We start from the raw sequence: 23455 nt of genomic DNA on the forward strand, positions 1-23455 counted from the left end.
TCCACATTCTTCTACTTACTGGTTGTGAAATATTGGATAATAGTTTCTCTGAGGGCCAGTTTCCTTGTATGTCTAGAGGATATGATAATTTGTAATTATAGGACTCACATGAGCATTAGAGATGATGTATATAAAGGATCTAGCATATAGCCTGGTATATAATAGATGATGAATGAATAAAATGAATAGATGAATGAATGTATGAAAGAAAGTCCTAAGTCCATGCTGGAAAATTATACTAGCATTCTTTGATTACAGTGGCTCCCCCGTATCCACCATTTTCTTTTCCATGGTTTCAGTTACTCATGGTCAGCCTTGGTCCAGAAGCAAAATGGTCCCCCTTCTGACATGTTGTCCAAAGGTCAGTAATAGCCTAATGATACGTCACAGTGCTTATGTCATTCCCCTCACTTCATCTCATCACATAGGCATTTTATCATCTCAGTATCATCAGAAGAAGGGTGAGTGCAGTACAATTAAGATATTTTGGAAGACAAAATCAGTGCACAGAAATCAGTTGCATTCCTATTCACTAACAGTGAGACAGAAGAAAGAGAAATTAAGGAGTCAATCCCATTTACAATTGCACCTAAAAACGTAAGATACGTAGGAATAAATCTAACCAAAGAGGGAAAGAATCTGTACTCAGAAAACTATAGAGCATTCATGAAAAAAATTGAGGGAGGCACAAAGAAATGGAAAAACGTTCCATGATCATGGGTTGGAAGAACAAATATTGTTAAAATGTCTACGCAACCTAAAGCAATCTACATATTCAAAGCAATCCCTACCAGAATAACATCAACTTTTTTCACAGAACTGGAACAAATAATCCGAGAATGCATATGGAACCAGAAAAGACACCGAATAGCCAAAGGAATTTTGAAAAAGAAAAACAAAGCTGGCGGCATCACAATTCCAGACTTCAGTCTCTATTACAAAGCTGTACTCATCAAGACAGTCTGGTACTGGCACAGAAACAGACACATAGATCAATGGAGCAGAATAGAGAACCCAGAAACAGATGCTCAAATGTATGGTCAACCAATCTTCGACAAAGCAGGAAAGAATATCCAGTGGAAAAAAGATAGTCTTTTCAACAACTGGTGTTGGGAAAATTGGACAGCCATATGCAGAAGAATGAAACTGGGCCATTTCCTTATACCATACACAAAAATAGACTCAAAATGGATGAAAGACCTAAATGTGAGACAGGAATCCATCAAAATCCTTGAGGAGAACACAGGCAGCAACCTCTTTGACCTCAGCCGCAGTAACTTCTTCCTAGAAACATTGCCAAAGGCAAGGGAAGCAAGGGCAAAATGAATTATTAGAACTTCATCAAGATCAAAAGTTTTTGCACAGCAAAGGAAACAGTCAACAAAACCAAAAGACAACTGACAGAATGGGAGAAGATATTTATTTTTTTGTTGTTGCTTTTTCGTTTTTTAAAGATTTTATTTATTTATTTGATAGAGAGAGAGAGATCACAAGTAGGCAGAGAGGCAGGCAGAGAGAAAGGGGGAAGCAGGCTCCCTGCTGAGCAGAGAGCCCGATGCAGGGCTGGATCCCAGGACCCTGAGATCCTGACCTGAGCTGAAGGCAGCGGCTTAATCCACTGAGCCACCCAGGTGCCCTGGGAGAAGATATTTGTAAGTGACTTATCAGATAAAGGGCTAGTATCCAAAATCTATAAAGAACTTGTCAAACTCAACACCTAAAGAACAAATAATCTAATCAAGAAATGGGCAGAAGACATGAACAGACGTTTCTCCAAAGAAGACATAAATGGCCAACAGACACATGAAAAAATGCTCATCATCATTCGGCATCAGGGAAATCAAAACCACAATAAGATACCACCTCACACTGGTCAGAACAGATAAAAGTAACAAGTCAGGAAAGGACAGAAGTTGGCGAGGATTTGTAAAAGGGGGAACTATCTTACGGTGTTGGTGGGAGTGCACGCTGGTGCAGCCATGCCGGAAAACAGTATGGAGTTTCTTCAAAAAGTTGAAAATAGAGATACCATATGACCCAGCGATTGCTGGTCAGGTATTTACCCTAAAGAAACAAATGTAGGTTCTGAAGAGGCACGTACACCCCAATGTTTATAGCAGCAATGTCCACAATAGCCAAACTACAGAAAGAGCCCAGCTGTCCATGGACGGATGAATGGATAAAGAAGATGTGGTCTATACATACAATGGAATATTACCCAGCCGTCGAAAGTGAAATCTTGCCATTTGCAATGACGTGGATGGAACTAGAGGTTATTATGTTAAGCGAAATAAGCCAGTCGGAGAAAGACAATTATCATATGGTCTCACTGATATATGGAATTTAAGAAACAAAACAGAGGATCATAAGAGAAGAGAGGAAAAAATAAAATAAGGTGAAACCAGAGAGAGAGGGAGACAAACCATAAGAGACTCTTAATCACAGGGAACAAACTGAGGGTTGCTGGAGAGAAGGGGATGGAAGGATGGGGTAACTGGGTGATGGACTTTAAGGAAGGCATGTGATGTAATGAGCCCTGGGTATTATAGAAGACTGATGAGTCACAGGTCTGTACCTCTGAAACCAATAATATATTACATGTTAATTAATTGAATTTAAATTTAAAAATGTTAAAAAAAGATATTTTTGAAACCGACCCCATTCACATAATTTTATTGCAGTATATTGTTATCATTGTTCTATTTTATTATTAGTTACTATTGTTAATCTCTTACTGCACCTAATTAATAAATTAAACTTGACCATAGGTATGTGTGTATGTATAGGAAATACATAGGGTTCCCTGCTATCTGTGGTTTCAGGGGTCCTCTTAGGAACCTAGCCTCCCTGGATGAACAGGGACTACTGTAATGGCTACACTTTGTTAATCGGAAAGTTGTTTCTCCCTAACTCTCCTTCCCCAGCACAGAGATACATATATGTGTATATATGCACATACATGAATTTTTGAACATGTAACCCATCAGGATAACTATAAATGTAGATTATCTAGCTGTCTCATATGGTATTTACATGAAAGGTAAAGAGGTAAGTGCAAAAAGGCCTAGAAGGATATCACCAGTGTATTAACAGTGGCTATCTCTGAAGTGGGAATATGAATATCTTTTTTTTTTATTATTATTTATTTATTTATTTATTTATTTGACAGAGAGAAATCACAAGTAGGCAGAGAGGCAGGCAGAGAGAGAGGAGGAGGCAGGCTCCCTGCTGAGCAGAAAGCCCGATGCGGGGCTCGAACCCAGGACCTGGGATCATGACCTGAGCCGAAGGCAGCGGCTTAACCCACTGAGCCACCCAGGCGCCCCGGGAATATGAATATCTTAACTTTAATTGTTGTGTATATGCAATGTGCATTTGTCAAGAAGGAACTTGTACTGTTTTTTCAATAAAAAGGAAATAATACAGTCATTTAATTTTTTTCCACTATACCTGCAATAGGAACCTGTGAGATTTCGACTGAGGAAACAAAATGTTTTAATCCAATTGCCAGGGCCAATATTTTTTTAAAAACCAATCTTGGAGGGAGGGCCTCCAAGACAGAGAGAAGGGAAGCCATAGGTTAAGCTCTCCTGTGAACTCCCAGGAAAGCAGAATCTAGAAACCCCGTCTTTCAGGGGCAGGCAGCCCCAATTTCAAGTAAGGAAAGGAACAAATATTGCCAGGTCTGGGAGTTCTGGTTCAGTTCTGCCTGGGGAGGGGAGAGCCCTAGCCTTGGGTCAAAAGAGCTAGTTTCAAGTCCAGCCTTTGACTTTATTTACCTGACCCATCTTGGGGAAGCCACATAAGGTCTCAGTGTCCTCATCCGGTAAGCAGTGAAAATAATTACTCGCTACACGGCTGCTATCAGAGTAAAGGTGGATTGGAAAGTCCTTTGTTAACAACCCAGCCCTCAGCAAACATTAGTTATAATTATCCCATCATGCTGCTTCCCGAAAAGCAGAGGTTAGGAAAGAACTTTGGCTCCCAAGCTGGGCTTCACTGCAATAGTGACACCCAGATTATGCAAAGCTGAAAGGTCAACTTTCTCCGTGCCTACTTTTTCCAGACCACATGGAGGAGACTCCGAGCCTCCTAATGCTGGTCTTGTCAGGCGCTGGATGCCCTTAGCAACCTCATTCAGTCCCAAAGGCCCACATGTGGTAGGTAATGGGCCAGTGTGGGAACAAGCTTTCTGTTCTATTTTGCTTGCATCGCCAAACAGTTTCAAACATATGAAACAAATATCTTCTTGCACATAATGGGCTCGAGCCTATGCCTGCTTGCTTTAGGAGCTGCCAATCGAAGAATATAAGTGGCAGCTTTTGTTTAAACCCTCTGGATGTTTCTTGTTTCCTATACAGCAGGCACGGGCTGTGGAATTCCGGACACCTTCTACCTATTCTCGAGCTAATCAAAAAGTTTAGCTATTTGCTTGACATGTCAAACAATCCCTAAAGCTGGGATTGGATAGGCCCTCTGCAGGAGCAAGCTATGTGGAGTGCACAAAATGCCCCCTTGTGTCAATGATTGTGGAAGAAGTAGCACTTTGTATCCTCTTCTTTCCCTCCCCTCCCTTCCCTCCCTCCCTCCCTCCAACCTACACGACACCAAGACTGTTTGTGAGTAGGAGAGTCGAAAGCGACTGTGTAGATCCCTTGGACAATGCCCTTATTTGACAGATGATGAAAAGGATATCCCAAGTAGTGACATGTCATGCCCAACACCATATGGTGAATTAGCTTCAACAGAAGAAGGGAGTAACAAAAGCTAACAGAGGAAGCTGCTGGGTCCATGCCCATATCATGTCTAGGAATTTGGCCAAAGCAATTAATCCTGTGAAAAATAATTAAAAAACTCATGGGTTTATGTAGAAATTAAAAAAAAAAGATACTAATAACAAAGCCCCTCTCCAACAAATTCTAGTTTAATTGGTCTGGAGTGAGGTCTGGTCATTGGCACTTGTGAAAGCATCACAGATGATCCTAATGTATGGCTAGAATCGGGAGCTATTGGTATAGGATTATACACTTGGTTGAGAGTCTGGTGGAATGTGTGTAGTAGAAAAAAATCCTGGACTCGGAGTCTGAAGACTCAAGTTTGAGTCAGAGCCTTTTCAAGATCATCTGCGTGGCTTTGGACAAGTTGCTTAACTGCTTTTATCCCCACTTCTCTGTAAATCCTTACTTCATCTAAAATCTACGGGCCAGAAAAGAGAGGCCTTTAAAAGTACTTTGCAAACTCTGACGTGTTGTGTCCCTATGAGGCAAGTCTCTTTCGAGACTTCTAGTGGAGCATTTCTCCACTGACCGGTTTGCTAGTGGATTGAATTCTATTCAGCTAATATTTATTGAAACCCTAATAGGAAACAGGCATTATGCTAGGTACTGGACATACTAAGGTGAACGAGAGACAGATCCTCTACTTAAGGAGCAGTCAGTCGATAGGGATTTGAACAGTGAACTATTTTGAAGACAAAGAGAGATGTAGCTCCCAAGAACAGGGATAGCACAAAGGAGAGGATGCTCATTCTGGGGGTGCTGGCCAGGGAAGAGGAGATGATGTTTGAGCTGTGGCTTGAAAAATCGGATCCTTGAGGTGGAAAATAAGGTGTGCGTGGTGGGGGGAGCTGTTGTGTGTTAAGGAGTGAATGAACAGAAAGACACAGGGCTGTTCATCAGCCTGTACATTGGTATGGCTGGGCCCTGGGGTGGTGGGATAAGATTCTGCTCTCCACAGATCAGTTGAACTGTCACTCCATGTAGATGGGCATAAATCCTATCTCTTTCAGGAGAAAGGAAAATGAAGTTAGATGGCAGGCTTAATGTTACAACGGATTTTTAAAAAACAGATCAAATTAACCTTAGAGAACTGATCATTTTTCTGAACCACAGGTGATCTGAGCTCAAAGAGTTAACACAGTCTGAAGCCCCCCATTGGCCCCAGACCCAGAAAAGTTGCTAGGTGACTTTGCAGAAGAGAAACAAATAGAAGCCTTTTTCCAACTGAGAAGAAAATCAATGAGAAAAGAGGTGCTGAGTCTTAACACGTCAGCAGGGTGTTTTTCTTTTACCTTCTTCTTCTTCTTCTTCTTCTTCTTTTTTTTTTTTTTTTGGTATTTTTAACACCATTAACACTTAAAAATAGTAAAAATAATTATAGTGGTTGCGTTTTGAGACTTGCAGAGGAAAACGTAGAAGGAATGCCTGGTAAGGAGGATCAAGTAACTCTAAATAAGGGCTGAGGAATAGGAAATGTTGAAGAGTTTAAAAACAATTAGAATTTAAAGTCCTGGATTTAGAATGCCAAAGGCTTTTTTTTTTTTTTTTTTTTTTAAATTTGTGGTATCCCTTTAAGAGCCATTTGGTACAATTCATAGCCTGATTCATGTCACCAGCTGCCTCTGATTTCAGTGAGAAATGCAGAAATTTATAGGGAACTGTAAAATGGGGACAGGTTTTTCATTTTCTAAATTGAGGTTTTAACTGGCAAACTTCTGAAGGTTTGAGAAACCGCAGAGCTGAGCTGTGGGAAGCTGGTTTCTTTTCCGGTCCGAACAAATAAACACACAAACACATACCTAACTCACAAAGTGTTGGAAGAGATAAACCAATGCTCTTTGCAGGGAAGGAAAACAAAAAATCAGCCTTGAGGGCAACAGGAGGAAAGTCACATTTGCCAGCAGACAGCACCCAAGACTGGCAGAGGGAGAAACTGAGCCCTGGCAGCGTGGGGCAGGATTGGCACAAAGTCTCCCATTTGGAGCTGCCTGTCTCCGCAGTCCCAGGGCAGCACCCAGCCCACATCCCCCTTCTCAAAGCCCCAGGGATTGATGAGAAGCCCCTGCCACACCCACAGGACAGGCAGGTGAGGGAGTCTGACTGGAGACAAGGTCAAACCTTCCTAGGCTACTTGACACCCGGTTCCTGAAAGGGTCCCCCCTCCCATGTCCACTCCTGCCCTGGCACTTACCTCATTTTCCTGCCTGGGGTGCTCCTGGCTGCCTGGCTTCGGTCCCCTCGGCCTGACTTTCCTGGGAGCTTGTCCCCCGGTGTGGTGTCAGCGATGCCTTATCTTTGTTCTGAGGTCCCTGTGTGTCTCTGGAATTGGCTGGCATTCTTCATTCAGGTCACGCCTTCCCCTGCCTGCAACAGATCCCCTCTCCCCCTCTCTCCCTCTGCCTCTTCCTCTCTCTCTCTCCCTCCCTCCCTCCCTCTTCTCTCTCCTCTTTCCCTCTCTCTCCCTCCTCTCTCTCCCTCTCTCTCTCCTCTGACTTGCTCTTACACACACTCATAGGAACCTGACAGAACAGAATCTGTCTTCTTCCTGAAAAGATCTGCTCCTCCAGTTCATTCCTTTATCTTGTGTGGCTGGCTCCAGGTCTTGAGAGAAAACTGAGAGGCTCAAAAAGGTGTTTGTATCTGTGTGTGTGTGTGTGTGTGTGTGAGCATGTGTGTGAGAGAGAACATGTTTGTGTGAGTCTGTGAATGTGTGTGTGACTCTATATGAGTAAATGTGTGAATGGGTATGAGTGAGTTTGTGTGAATGTGAGTGAATGTATCTGAGTGTGTGTGTGTTAGTGTGTATTAGTGAATGTGTGAGTAAATGTGTGTGACTGTATGGAGTGTGTATGTGTGTGTGAGGGTGGAGAGGGACAAAGTCTAATTTCTCTTTAGTCTCCCTTGCCAGATGGCTATAGTTTCCTGCTCTTCCTCAGGACACTGGCAAAAAGACACCAGTGAAGCAGAGACAACCAGCTAAGAAGGCAATTCTGACATCTACACTAGGAAAGGAAAAAAGGTCCAAATCCCAAAGCCGCAGTCAGCCTGCAAACAGTGACAGATTTTCCTGTGAACAGAGCCGTTGGCCAGGAATGTGAGGGAGCCCCCAAGTCCTGCAGTTGGCTAGTGGTTCTTCTCCACTTAAAAGCAATATTTGTTCTGTTTACCATCACGGGGCACACAACAAATCCAGCCCAGTGAGGGTCCATCACAGCAGGAGTGCCCGCACCCCCTGGGTAGAGAAAGACCCGGGATTGTATACACATCTGCACCCTGAGATTGTGGAGAAATGCAGCGCCAGATCTAAGCTGAGCTGAATAAGAAGACAATTCCTCCCCCCACAACAATGACAATTAAATCTCAACAGGGAGAAGGATGTCTGGGTGTGAAAAGTAGATTTTACGGAGAACCTTTTCTGTGTAGGCACAGCACTAAGCGTATGCACCATCTTAAGCGCTCCTACAAACTTGTAAGGGTCACACTATTGTACTCACTTTACAAACGAGGAAACTGAGGCTCAGAGAGTTTCTACAACTTGCCAAGATTATCCAGCTCTTTTTTTTTTTTTTTTACGACGAGTAGTTAACATTTATTGAACCCTAGGTTTCAGGGACTATTCTAGAAATGTGTTAATTCCCTTTAATCATCTTTATATCTTGCATAGTTGGGTAATGGGATCATCCCCATTTTACAGATAAGGAAACTGCCCAGAGAGGTTAAGTAATGTACCCAAGTTCACACAGTTAGAAAGCGGTAGGGGATCCTATCCACTATGTCGTACTGCTTCTCCCTGAAATAGCTTAGTGCATTTGGTATTTCAAATACAACATCCATGGAGAAACTCAACTTGAAATATTCTGAGAAGAGCCTAAAACTCAGAGTCAGAGTTTAGCTGTAATCTTTCCTTTCTGTCCAAGCCAACTGTGCACTCTGGGTCCGACTCTTAGCACCTCTAAGCCTGCTTCGCATCTGGGAAATGAGGGCTGCTGTGAGGCTTCAAGGAGATTATGCCTTTGGAAGTGCAGTATTAGCTGTCCCCCAGTGCCCCGAGAGTGCCACCCCGTCCCCCAGCCTAACCAGGGTAGCAAACGCATGTACTCTCCACCCTCTGGTACTGTTGCTTTGGCACATTTCGGGGAACACAGGTTGGAATCTCACTGGAATTCTCCCTGCTCCATTTTCTCTCCAGTTTCTCTATTTTAACACTTCTGAATGTCAGTCTCGCCAGTCCTGGCATTAGTAAAAGCCTGTGGTCGATAATGTGGGTACAAATATATGAGATGAGAGAATATGTTTGAACTTGGGCACTGTTTTAGCAAAATGTTGCTTTCTGTTTCAGCCAGAGTAAAATAAAAAAATAAAAAAAAGAAAAAAGGAAAAAAAAAACCCTTAAAAGTCTCAGTAAGAAGCCTCATAGGCTCATCAGACATCAAATAACTCTCACAAAACAACATTTTAATGATTTAAGTGTACATGAATCAGAAACACATGGACTACATTTCTCTTGGAATGCCCAAGGGTTTCAAAACTGAAGGAGGAAGAGCTTGGCTCAAAGCACAGTGCACTGTGCGGAGGGCTCTGCCAGTTACAGACATTCCCTCTATTCAGGAGGGAGCAGACCTGGCCCTCTCCTAATTTAGGGCATATACAGGAATATGTCATTTGTTCTGGGCACAGAGGGAAGAGCTCAGGAGGGAAAGCCATCAGCTTCTCCTTGTAAAGTGTCATAGAGCAATCGAGCTTCCCAGAATAATTTCCTGGCCATATTTTCTCAAGGCTGCCAATGTTCAATGGGAAGCATTTGAAATACGTTCTAAGCCAAAGTTCTGCCAATAGACAGCAGATCTGATATGTGCTTCCCTGGGAGTTAGCCAGGGCTCAGATGGAATCTGCATGAAAACAGGAACTATATGGCTCAGTGAATGATCTGGGTGAGATTCAGGGCAGTTTCCCATTGGACTAGAAGACATTGGTGATATTGTCCTGACCTTTTGAAAAAGACCTTCTGAAGTCGCATTGCTAGATCACGGGGAGTAGGAGGAATGCAAGGGACATAGTCTGGGAGTAGGCTCAGTGTCAGTAGGCTACCTTGTATGGGACCTTGGGAAAGTCATCTACTTTCTGGGTTGGAGGGAGGGAGAAGGGGGCATCGACCTGCTCAGCTGTACAATGGGGGGATTGGACCCTGTTGAGATGACGGAGCACATACAAATGTGGGTGCGAGAACTGGGGAACTGCTATTGTCTGGAAGGCAGTCCTGTGGGGTGCTCGCATGACCTGTGCAAAGAGTGGAGTGCAGAGCATTTCTCTCACCTTTATCCTTGCTCTATCTCTGATCATAGCAGCATGATGTGGCTCAGGAGTCAATCATAGGCATTCCGAAAAATAACTTTTAAGAAGATTGAACTATTTTTTTTAAAGTTTGATGGAAAGTTTAAAATATGCCCACAAAGAACTAACAGTATGTCACTTAGAATCATAAAATGCAGAATGACAGATGTGGGTTCAACACCCCCAGCTTATAGTCCAGGACAGGGGTCACGAATATAGTACTAAGAGAGTGCATGCTACAGCATTCCTACCACTAGAACTGGGCTTGGTTTACATGTTCTACCGAAGTATTTATTATATGCAATTCCTGAGCTGAGACTCTCTGGAATCCCATGAATGTGTTAGGAAATGTAAAGTATCTGGGCGATGGGATTTTGTTGGCAAAGGCTGAAATCCAGGCTTCCTATAGAATATCTAAGAAACTGATAAATAGCTCCAAAGATGACACCTTAGAATTAAATTTTGGGTTCTGCAACATGTTGACTATGCTGAAAGCCATTGCTTTGGAGCCTGGGTACCCCATTATCAGAATAAATACAGGGGATTTAAAAACTACTAATCCCTAAGCTTCATCCCAGGAAATTCAAATTCAGCAAATTTGGTCTGGGGCTCCCAAATATCTAATTTAGAAGCTCTCATGGCACAATTTTGCCAGTTTGGGTGCACAGAACATAATGGAGCATCTTATAATTGATGGCATTTTAGATTTGACAAAATATCCTTAGCATGTGCCAGATACTTCCATACACATTATTACATGCAATATATATGTACAGTATATATATACACAATAGATATAGCATATACAATATATATACAATATATACTATATATATACAATAGATATAGTGTATACAGTACACATACAATATATACAATATATATATACAATATACATTCATATATTTTTACAGATGAAGACGCGGAGGTTCAGAGAGACTAGGCCAAAAAGAGGACAATCAGTGTGTAGAGCCCAGGCCTCCTGACCACCCCTTCCCCCCTCCCACCCCTGCCGCTGCCTAGCCAGGACTCTCTCCCCTCATCTGCAGGCTCATGATCCTGCCTGTGGACTTTGAACATCCATGAGCCATGCTATATTGTGTCTGCAAGATTGCAGGGAAGGAAAAATAATTTCTATTAAAAAATAAACTATTAGACTCTGTTATAGGCTGAGTTGTGTCCTTCCAAAATTCACATGTTGAAGCCTTAACCCCCAGTACCTCAAAATGTGACAATCTGGAGATAGGATCTTCGAGAGGTGATTAAGCTAAAAAGGGGCCATTAGTGTGGGCTCTGATCTGATGTAATCAGTGTCCTTATAATAAGATTAGGGCACAGACAACACAGAGGAAAAGACCATGTGAGGACACAATGAGATAGTGGCTATCTGCAAGCCAAGGAGAGATACCTCAAAAGAACACCTTGACCTTGAACTTTAAAACACCTGCCAACACCTTAATTTTGATGTGCTAGTCTCCAAAACTGTAAGAAAATATATTTCTGCTGTTTAAGCTACCCAGTCTGTGGTACTTCGCCATGGCAGCCCTAGCAAACTAACAAGCTTTCTTATACACGATTCTCGAAAAGCATGAAACACATGCCACCAGGGGTGTCAGGCTGATTTGAGGCACCACACATATGGAATTAAGAAACACTGGATCAGTTAATACTCTGTTTGGTGAATAATAAGAGAAATCTTGACTAATGCTTGAATAGAATTTATTTTCCTCACATAGCAAGAAGTGAGGAGCTACATAGGTCTGGGGCAGCTTCTTGACATTGTTTTCTTTCTTTCTGCTCTGCCAGCCTTAGGATATGGGGCTTTCATCCTCATGCTTGCCATCTCCTGGTCACAAAAAGGTATTCAAAACAGGAAAAAAAAAGGAAGAGGAAAAGGGGCCTAGGGAACTTCTTATGTCTCACAGACCAGAGCTGGGTCACATGGCCACCATTAACTGCAAAGGAGACTGGGAAGTCTGGTTCTTACTTTCACAGCTTATAGAGCAGAGCCAGGCAGCAAGGAAGACAGGGATTAGAAATGGAAATTGCATGAGTCAACTTTCAATATCTGTCACCACCATATGTCAAGAAAGTCCTGCCTTTTTCATTTCTCTTTTACTCCTGCTATTATTGAGAAGAAAATCTCAAGGTGATGCCACTATGCCATTGATACTCATTTCCTTTTTAATGAGGAAAGGCAGGTCTCAAATTCAGTCTTGTAGAGACAATATTATTCTGCTAGAATTTAACAATTTTTTATTCATTATTTTTATTTTTATGTTTAGAGTAGCAGCATGCTTTCAAAAATAAGGATTTCACTTAAAAAAAAAAAGTCCAGAGCAGATTTAAATAAAAATATGAAACAAATAATAATAATGTAGATGGTATTCATGCATACAAGAAATTATAAAGACGAGTAACTAAATGTTGGAAAACTTGTTCTAAAGGGTGGACACAGAAACAGCCCAGGGCTATGGCATAGCCCATGAGTCAGGATCCTGGGGATGGGTATCACTTTCTGCCCCACTCTCCTGGGAAGACTTGTTTCCAAGAAGAGTGTTCCATCCTGAAAATAACTGACAAAGGCCATGCATTATTATCTGTATTTAAATATATGATTAATAATATTGAGATGAGGTAATTGAGCCCTAAAGGAGAGAAATATGTTGCCCAGGAGCACATTGAAATTAGATGGTGGGCTGAGACCATGAATCAGAGTTCCCTACTCCCATGTTCTTTTCTGTTAGGTTGTAGGTCACTCTATTTGAGACTGAGTACTTTGAAAAGAAACTTGCTTGTTTTTCTGAAAGCCCCAAATGATCTTTGCCTGGCTAACACAGCTGGCTCTCCACCACACACTTTCAACGAACAAAAAGGTATGCTGAGGTGTTTTTACCTCTCTTGAAGAGCAAAGTCTTTAGGCTTCTCCGGCTGCCAGTAGGCTTATAGCTTCTAGAATCTACTTTGATCTCTGTATAAGAGAGGATCCCTCTTCCTTTTTCCCACATCTCAACCTACCCTGATTCCTACCTTCTTCCTTATTCTTCAGGACAGAGTCAAAGTTTATTAGTGGGCATTGGAAGTGAAACAACTGGCCATATACATCATCTTCTCTTGCTTTCTGCCTTATTTCATTCAGTGAAAAAAACAATTGGGAACTAGCTTTCTTTAGGGCTTCTGGCTCTCTCTTTGCTCTTCTTTGTCCATGTACGTAGGCCAAAGAGTGACAGGGGGAGGGTATTAGGATTTAAGCTCTGACAGAGGGTAGGCATGCCCTTTTTAAACTTCTGACCAAAGGAAGCCCTTTCATTGAGCCCATCTTTACTGGAGAGCCCCAGTCTGTGGCACCAGGTACTAGCCTAGCTGGTAACTCAGGGTACCTGGTCTTCTGTTTGGTTATTTCTCTTCATGGTAATCTTGGAAGAGGAGGTGTGATGTGTAAGGAATAATCCTGGGGTTCTTAAGTACTTGAGATATATATGATCTGTTTGAGTTGAATTGTGTCCTTCCCAAATTCATATGTTGATGTCCTAACCCCTAATATCTCAGAATACGGTTACACTTAAAGATAGGGCCTTTAAAAGGTAATTAAAGTTAAAAAGGTGCTTAATCTAATATGACTGGTGTCCCTATAAGAAGAGATTAGGACATAGATGACACAGACAGAGGGACAACCACCTGAGGACACAGCAACAAGGTAGCCATCTATGAGCCAAAGAGAGATAAATCAACCAAAACCTGTCCATACCACGATCTTAGACTTCTAGCCTCCAGAACTGTGAGAAAATAAATTTCTGCAGTGTAAGTGACCCAGTCTGTGGCATTTTGTTATGGCAGTCCTAGGAAACTAATACACCTTCTATCCCTCCGTTACCTTTGCTCACCTAAATCCATTTTATATCAACTGTAGTTGCTATTCACTCATATTATGTCTTCCCTTTCCCAGAGTTTCCCCAGATTCTAAGGCCACATGGACCAAGCAGATCCAACTACAGGACAGAGTTCATTAGGCCTTAAAAAGCAAATGGACAGTTGGGGTAAGACCATGGGGTGAGGGGGCGGACTCAGATCATGGACGAGTCAGGGTCCTTACTTCCCTAACTCCCTATTGTTCTTTCATGAGTGTTATTTTTACACTCTCTTTCCAAATTCCCCTGCCCTTCTATCACTCTGGCAAACTACTCATCCCTGCTGCAGCCACATCCAACTTCTTTGTCCTATCCTCTGTTCTTTTCTTTAAGAACCTAGGCATATGGTACCATCGCTTACCTTTCTCTCCCAGTTTCTCCTGATGTCCTGAGTGACACTAGGTTCTCATCCTTTGACATTCTCATCTTCAGTGCTGACTTCTTCCATTTTACCCCAGCCATCTGTGATACCCACAGATACATCCACCTCTGAAAGCTCCAGCTCATAACACCCCATTCTCTGACCACCATCCCTCATCTTTCTAGGTCTTTTGCTCCTTCAATAACCTTATAGAATCCAATAACCCCGGACTTCAATCTCATCGAGACATCCAGTCCTTTAACACCACCCCATTTTAAGTCTAACAGATCCTCTTGCATTTGCATCTTTTCTGAATCCCACAAGTCACCAGCACTCTTTTGCAGACTGTTCTTTCTCTACCTGCTTTCTCCGCTCTCTTCTTTCTTCAGAGGAATCATTCTTTATCGTTCTAGTGAATCACTGAGAATCTAATGGAAGCCAGATCTTCTGTCTGGAATACCCCCAATAAAGCCACACAGTTCACTCCCTCAGTGCCTTTGACTCTTTCTGATAGTGTCACTTTCTCAGTGAGGTTCTTCCTAACCACTCTATTCTACGACTTCTATTCTTACACTCATAATCCCCATATCCAGTTTCAGTTTTTTTCATGGCACTAATCACCAGCTGAGATACTATTTATTTTAATTATTTATTTGTTTGTTCCTCATTTCCCATCCCATTAGAATAACATAATCTCCAAGTGGACAAATAGTTTTTCATTTTTTGTTTATTGCTCTATTTCCAGTACCAGGCTAGTGTCTTTGACTTGCATATAGTAGGGGCCTAATAAACATTTGTGGAATGGGCTTTTTTCAGAGAAAAATTTAAATATGCACATATTCTTAAAACTTAGTATTAATTTCTGGGGCTTGACGGTCTTTCTAAGGCTGCGAGTTTCAGAATCTCTGTGTTAACCATTCTTCCCAAATATTTCTCAGCTCTTCACCACCACAGTTTAAATGTTGTTGTATACTGATTACTTACAGATCTATTTCTTTATCCTGCATGTCTCCCCACAGTTCCTCACTCGCTAATCAAATGTCTGTTCCCTCCTCCATCTGATGTTTCCAATGGACAGAGGGTGCTATCTTTCCATTCCCAACTTGCTCATTCTCCTGCACCAACCGTGTCCATGAACTAACAACAGCTCAGAAACTCGAGCCACATATCTGGGTGTCATTCTTGACTAATTTTTTTTTCCTTTATCCTCATATGCCATCAATCAGTAAGTTCCATTGTTTACATATAAGTATCTTTCAAATCCAACATCATGCATGGCTTCCATTCCCCACGGCCCCTGCATTATTGGAAAATTACCTCAACAACCTCCTCATTAGTTTTTCTGTCTATTGTATCCTTCTTTATACAAATACAAGTCTTATTCATTCTCTCCCTTTGCCAGACCTTTTTCTAAAGACCCTCCTTTGCTTAAAGAGTGAAATAAAAATGTCTTAAAATAGCATTCAACCCTGAAGCCTCATGTTGACATGAGGGGCCATGAGATTGAAGTAGCTTGCAGTATTGAGCCAACATGTGGAGGGCAGCTGCCTTGGAAAGTCAGCTGGGCCCACAGCACACTTGGCATGAGTGAGAAAAAACAACTGTTGTATGAAGCCACTGAGCTTTTGGCATTGTTTGTTTCTGTAGATAATCTGGCCTATCCTGACTCACAGGTTACTCTTCCCTGGGATGGCTCTTCCCCTTCTATATTCTTCTCCATGCTTAGGCATGCACACTTTAATGTCTAGAACTGCTATCAGACTAGCTGCTCATTCCAGATTCCATCATGCTCTTTCATGCCTGCATGCACTTATATGCTTGGTTCTCTTGGTCTTTTGTCCTATTCCCTTCCTCATTTGCTTGTAGAACTTCCTCTGATTTATCCTTTGAAATCTTGCTTAAATGTCACTTTCCAGGAAAATCTTCTCTGATCACCCAACAGAGAAGTAAATACTACCTTTATTTCTTATGTATGCTTTAAATTATTGCATGTCTCAAATTACTGCTGTGTCCCTCTTTCACAATAATAATTCAAGGGTCTGAACAAGGCTCTGTACCTTGGGATCAATAGTGTTTTTTGAATATATGGACAAAGGCATCGAGCGAGGTAAACACACAACTGAATTTATAATTACAAATTATGATGAGTACTATGTAGAAAGAGGACAGAATTCTATGGGAGAGATCAATAGAAGGGCCTAATTTCTACAGGGTGGTCAGCAAAGTCATGGTGATGTGACAGCTAAATAGAATGGGTGCAAGTCAGCTGATGAAGGGGTTGGTGATTCAAAATATTGGATGATATTACCTGGACTTCAAGACACATGGAAATTCCCCATTTCTGTACCCAATCCATAGAAATAATAAGAAAGACCAGAAATGAGATAAAGGAACGGCTGCACTCAGAATCAAGACAAGGAATTATCTGTGGATGAGAAAATAGGAAGGCCTGTACAAGGAGGTCTGTAAATGAGAAGTTGTAGCGGTGTGAGCTGAGGAACTCATCCCAACGGGGAACTCATCCTGTGGGAACCCATCTTGACCATGTGGGAAGCTGTGGAGCTCCCATGGGGAAGCTGGAAGCTGACAAGGCTGTACCATGAAGTCACTTGGAAAGGAATAGAAACCACCACCACAGAAAGGTTGCCAAATAAGAATCAACAAATATTTTTTAAAGATTGAATCTGGGGCACCTGGGTGGCTCAGTGGGTTAAACCCTCTGCCTTCGGCTCAGGTCGTGATCTCAGGGTCCTGGGATGGAGCCCCACATCGGGCTCTGTGCTCTGCAGGGAGCCTGCATCCCCCTCTCTCTCTGCCTGCCTCTCTGCCTACTTGTGATCTCTCTCTCTCTCTCTGTCAAATAAATGAATAAATAAATAAATAAAATCTTAAAAAAAAAGATTGTGTCTGGAAAAGGGATAATAAATTCAATAAGAGAATTTCATGTGAGGAAATAGAGTTAATGGAAACATAAGAACAGGATTTTAAAATAAGCTATCTCCAGAGAGCTAAGGATGGGTGTGTAATCTACCAAAAAAGGAGAAGAGAGAGATCTGAAATAAGAACAGACTGAAATACAGAAAGAAGCCATCGGATAACTAGTGAAATTAAAACAATAATTTTGCATTTACTAAACATAATTTTGTAAAGTATAATTATTGACTTTAAAATGCAGCCATAAGTATGATAGAATGGTCACATGTGAAGAATTAATGTTCTGAAAAATCAAGCTGAGGAATTTCCCCAGTTAAAGAGATCAGAAGTATGAAAGAGTAAAGGGAGTACAGATGCAGAAGATCCTACATGTGTCTAGTAGAATTTTCATTAAAAATGGAATAAAGAGAAAGGAAAGGAAGAAATCTTTGAGGATCTATTGGTCTCAGTTTTCCTAGAATTGAGAAAACCTATGAATTCTCAGACTGAAAATGTCTTCCAGGCCTCACATGGGATATATGCATAAAATTATATATAGATTCCTTGTAGTGAAATTTTGGCATATCAAGGATAAAGTTAAAATTTTAAAAATTATCAAAGAGAAGAAAGGAGAACTAGATTAATATCCAGATTTTCTGCCAACCATGTGGAAACAAGAGGGAAATAAATAATATATTTTTTTAAAAAAGATTTGTATTTATTTGACAGAGAGAGAGAGGTGAGCACAAGCAGAGGTAGCACCAGGCAAAGGAAGAGGAGAAGCAAGCTCCCCACTGAGCAGGGAACCCAATGTGGGACTCAGTCCCAGGACCCTGAGATCAGGACCCGAGCCAAAGGCAGCTGCTTAACCAACAGGGCCACCCAGGCCTCCCGAAATAAAAAATTTCTTAATGTGTAAAAGAAAAATACTTGTAAGCCTGTCATCCTACACTAGCCAGTGACTGGCATGTCACTCAGCTGAAATAAAGACATAACTCAGGCTCGGAAAGCTTATTACATGCAGGCCCTTTCAGAAAGAATGGAGGATGTTTGAGAAGATGGTTAGTGTTGGTGCAGTGGGGAATGGGTCCACTGACACAATGTTTGTAGAAATGGACAGTGGCTTGGCCACTGGGAGGGCAAGCCGGGGCTCTTAGTAAAATAAAAATGTGCAAATCTTAGAAACCGAGAATCTGACTTCGAGATATCTGCCATAGAGAAACACTCACATGGGTGAGGATGTTCCTGGTAGCATTGTTTGTCAAGGTGAAAAGTGATCTTCAGTCAAATAATGACTAAATGTAATAGAGTCACGCTATCGAATGTGGAGCTCCAGTGAGAGAAAATGGGAAAGATCTATGGAGAGCAACAGGGAGTTTATCTTGAAGACTTATCACTGCATGAAAAGGGAAGGTTGGAGCGTGATACATGTTAGGATACCATCCATTGAGTGAAAAAACCATAGGCTCCCCAAACAATACATATTTTGTACGTATCATAGACATTTTGTATATATTTTCCATATGTCATAGAAGTAAGTATGGAAGGAGATAGATCAAATGTAACCGGTTACTTGAGCGGAGGTTGTGTTCAAGAGAGGCTTTGTTCCTATTTATAATAATGCAGAGCCTTTAGGGACACCTGGGTGGCTCAAGTGGTTAAACACCTGCCTTTGGCTTGGGTCATGATCCCATTAGAGCCCCACATTGGGCATTGGGATCACTGCTCAGCAGGGAGTCTGCTTCTTCCTCTGCCCTCCCCCACCCCTCGTGCTCACGTGCCCTCTCTCTCTCTCTCAAATAAAAAAATACAACGTCTCAAAAAAAAAAAAAAAAGAAAGAAAGAAAGAAAAGAAAAGCCTTTAGTGCCTGGTCAGCGGTGCTTAGGCAGGGGAGTGGCAGGATCTAATTTACAGTAATAAAAAAAATCCCTCTGGGTATGGTGAGGACAGTGGATTTGGAGGAAGGGAGGCCGGGAGGCCAAGACGGGGGCTGTCCTAGTAGTTAGGACCAGGACTCATTCATCCACTTGGCATTGTGGGCTCAGAGCCTGGGTCCATGAAAATGTTTTAATAAAAAAATAATAACAAATATATAATAAACTTGGCCTGGATTATATTCAGCTTTATGCCAATGCAGTGCTAAAATGCAATTTTTATTTATTTTCTAGATGGATGAAGGGGCTCATAAAGGCAAAAGTGTCTAGAACCCATGAAAGTCATAAAGCAGCCTTGATTAGGAGAGAGAATGCTTGGATGGATCAGCATGGAGCCAAGCAGACAAAGGCAAAAAGTGTTTTGTAGCAGGAAGAGCCCGAAACTGAGGAATGACGGAGGGGAGAAAGCAAAGATAAGCCCCAGAATGCTGACTTCAGGGGGTGCTGGTGCCACTTACTGGGACAGGGAAGAGGGCAGGAAGGTCGCCAGGGCCCACAGGATCACGAGCCCTCCCTGCCAGGCCAGCTGTGGAAAAGTCTCTGCTAATCCAGGATCTTGAAAGGGTTGAGGATGACCACTAAGTCTTTACACAACAGGAAGACAAAGGATTTCTTCACAAAGACGGGCATAATCAGATAGCGTTTTAGAAAATGGGTGTTTGGTGAGCACACGGGACATGGGAGTGCACTGGTGAGAGACGGGAGGATAAACCAGAAGCTAACAGTACCTAAGGAACCAGCTCCCCCCACTGCCCCGATTCCCCTGCCATTCCCAGGCTCAGGAAAATGTCATGAAACTAAAGCAGTTTGGAAAAGAGCTGGAAAGACCTCCCAGCTAGACCCAGCCCGCGCACAGCTTGGCCCAAGCTCAGGCTCACGCGGAGCACATGGGCCTCGTGGCTGGCTGCGTTTGCCGGCCAAACCACAGGGCAAATTTAAATGTGTCGGTTGTCACAACACAGCAGACCTGAGGGACAACAGCTTTCTTAAAAGCGGGACTTGAAAAACAAAAACACCACTCCCCCAAAATAGATCTCAGGAAAGCTGGCTATCTCTCAAGCAATGGTTTTAAACTGTAGGGGCTCATAATATTTTCAGCCCCAGCCCACGTGGAGGGGGCACACAGCTCTGTGGACCTTCTGACTTGACCATATTTGACCAAGGGAAAGGGTGATTCTTCTGAAGACAAGCCAGGAGACCCTGGGAGTGGAGCACCTCATGCGTGGTGCTCCCTGGCATTGCTAGCATGGTGGGAGTATTTGGGTAAGCCATGACAGCTCTTTGGGCCTGAGTTGTTTTGGGTTTTGTCCCCATAAGTGAGAGTAATGATAACACTTTCTTTCCTTGCATACTCTTTCAAGGACATAGTTCTTCTGCTGCGGCTTTTATTTATTTATTTATTTATTTATTTAAGATTTATTTATTTATTTGAGAGAGAGAGACTGCATAGGGGTAGGGGCAGAGAAAGAGAGAGGATCTCCAGCAGACTTTCTGCTGAGTGTGGGGCCCCTCTTGGGGCTTGATCTCATGACCCTGAAATAATGACCTGAGCCAAAATCAAGAGTTGATGCTTAACCAAACGAGCCTCCCAGGTGTCCCTCAAGAACATAGTTTTTCTTAAAGTCCTTTCAAATATGAACACCTTGGAGAATCTAATGAGGGCTGTTAACCTCCAAAGGAAATCATGTTCAAATGAACATTGTTCTATACTGGGTATTTATAGGCTCAGTGATTAAAAACTCCTTGGTAATATCTTTAAACCACCTGCAAAACGACAGTCCCTTTATGGGGACTCAACCTAGAGTAATAATTGTTAGTATCCATGGAAAGTAGGGGTAGGAGGATCCTGAACGGTGTATGCAGAAAGTGGCCTTCAAGACGGGACTGAAAAATGAGCTGGATTTCAACAGCTGAAAGAAGACCAGGAGCTATAGACAGCAAAATGTGGAGTGGGAACACCAGTGATGGAGGCATTCTACACAACCAGTAAGGATACGGACTGTGTGTGGCTGGCGCTGGGTGCCAGGCGTTATATTCATTCCCTTACTCGATCTTCACAAGTTAGTTATTGTCAGCCCCATTTTAGAGATGAGGAAATGGAAAATTAGAACAGTAAATAGTGAGGCAGTAGTAGAGGTAGAAAGTTACCTTTAAAGTCTCTATTTCAATTCTTCATGTGGTTCTCTTTGATTCTAGATATGCATGAAAATTTTCCTAATAAAACATGTGGGAAGTTTTTTGCTCCTTGCAAGTTCTCTACCACAAGATGGCTTGATGGAAAGAGCATTATCACCGAATCCTTGTTAACTGTGCAACTTTGGACATGTTGCCCTCTCCTTCTGAGTTGCAGTGTTTGTTCTCATCTGCAAAAGCAGATGAGATTCACCTCATCTAGATGGGATTCATCTAGAATGATCTCCAAGCACTCTTCCAACCTTAGAGTCTGTAATTTTTTTCAAAGGAGAAATCATTCATTGTTCAATAAATAGTTGTCCTTCACATGTTTATACTCCTACTTTCTCAGTAGCTTATTTATTTATTTATTTTTAAGAGAAAGAGAGGTGAGAGAGGGGTAGAGGGAGGGGGATAGAATCCCAAGAAGACTCCGTGCTGAGCACAGAGCCTGATGCACAGCTCAATCTCACCACCCCAAGATCATAACCTGAGCCAAAATCATGAGTTGGACACTTAGCCAACTGAGCCACCCAGGTGGCCCATATTTTTATTTTTAAGGAGCTTTATTGAGGTGTAACTGACATCAATTAACTACACAAATTTAATGTGTACAATCTGATAGGCTTTGACATATGTATGTGTCTCTGAAACTATCACTAATCAAGACAATGAACATTTCCATCACCCCCAAAAGTTCCTTGTGTTCCTTTGTAATCTCTCCTTGCCCCCTCACTTTACCCCTGCTTCCTTAGTGAAAAACCGAGCTGCTTTCTGTCAGTACATATAAGTTTGCTTTTCATGCAAATGAAATTGTACATGATGTACTCATACTTGCCTGGCTTCTTTCACTCAGTGTTAATTATTTTGAGATTATTTTGAGATTCACCCACGTTGCATGTATCATTAGTTCATAAGCCATAATTTGTTTATCCAGTCATTCATTAATGGACATATGTGTTGTTTCCAGATCTCAGCTGTTAAGAATAAACCTGCTGTGTTTGTTTGGAAATATGCTTTCATTTCTCTTGGGTACATTTCTAGGAGTGGAATGGCCAGGTCATATGGAAGGTGTAAGTCCAATGCTTTAAGATCCTGACAGTTTTCCAAAGTGACCATTCTAGTTGTGCCCCATACTTGCCAAAACTTGGTAAGGTCAATTTTTCATTTTAACCATTCTCATATATTTTTAGAGGTATCTCACTGGGTTTTAATTTGCATTTCCCTAATAATGATTTTGAACATCTTTGTTATCTATATATCTATCTACTTTGGCAAAGTGTCTGTTCAAAACTTTTACTTGTTTTCTCAATCATACCATTTTTTTCTGATTATTGAGTTCTTTATATGTACTGAGCCCATGATATACATAAATACATTATTGATACATAATTTGCAAATATTTTCCCCTAGTCTGTGCCTTATTTTTTCAATATCTTAATGTCTTGCAAAAAAAGCTTTTAATTTTGATAAAGTACAATTTATAAATCTTTTTCCTTCTAGATCATGCTTTTGGTGTCATATCAAGGAAATCTTTGTTTAACCTAAGCGCTGGCACACTAAAGTACCATATACTGCGTGGCTTAAATAATACACATTTATTTTTCATAATTCTAGAGGCTGGGAAGTCCAAAATCAAGGTGGCAGCAGATTTGGTTCCTGGTGAGGGCCATCTTCCTGGCTTGTAGACTATTTTCTTGCTATGTCTGTACATGGGGGAAAGAGAAGGGAAACAAGCTTTCTGGTGTCTTTTCTTACATGGGCACTGATCCCATTAAAAGGGTCCTATGCTCATGATCTCATCCAATCCTCATTGCCTCCCAAAGGCCCCTTCTTCAAATACTATCACATTAGGGGTAGGGCTTTAACATGAATTTGGGGGTGGGGCAAAAGCATTCAGTCCATCAGTCATAATGATTTTTCCCTGTGTTTTCTTCTAGAGTTTTTAGGTCTATGAGCCCATTCAACTGACCGTTATATATGGCATGAGAAATGGATTGAAGTTAATTTTTTTTTTACATTTAGATATCCAGTTATTCAACATGTTTTCTTAAAAG

The 23455-nt window shown here is 41.8% G+C and overlaps 1 protein-coding gene across 3 annotated transcripts in view; it reads right to left on the bottom strand.

The window, feature by feature from the left end:
* Nucleotides 1-7191, bottom strand: part of MASP1 (MBL associated serine protease 1) — a 65704-nt gene extending 58513 nt beyond the window's left edge. The window contains exon 1 of one of the 3 annotated variants that reach the window (XR_007127984.1): nucleotides 6970-7187. Coding sequence is in view for 2 of the 3 variants with exons in the window: in XM_047732574.1 (XP_047588530.1) it covers nucleotides 6970-6974 (5 nt within the window). In the remaining variant the exon portion in view is untranslated. Of the gene's footprint in view, nucleotides 1-6969 lie in introns of all 3 variants that reach the window. The other 2 variants (XM_047732574.1, XM_047732565.1) reach the window with 2 other exon arrangements.
* Nucleotides 7192-23455: the final 16264 nt, after the last annotated feature.

Source organism: Lutra lutra, chromosome 1, assembly GCF_902655055.1.
Source record: "Lutra lutra chromosome 1, mLutLut1.2, whole genome shotgun sequence".
Lineage (NCBI taxonomy): Eukaryota > Metazoa > Chordata > Mammalia > Carnivora > Mustelidae > Lutra > Lutra lutra.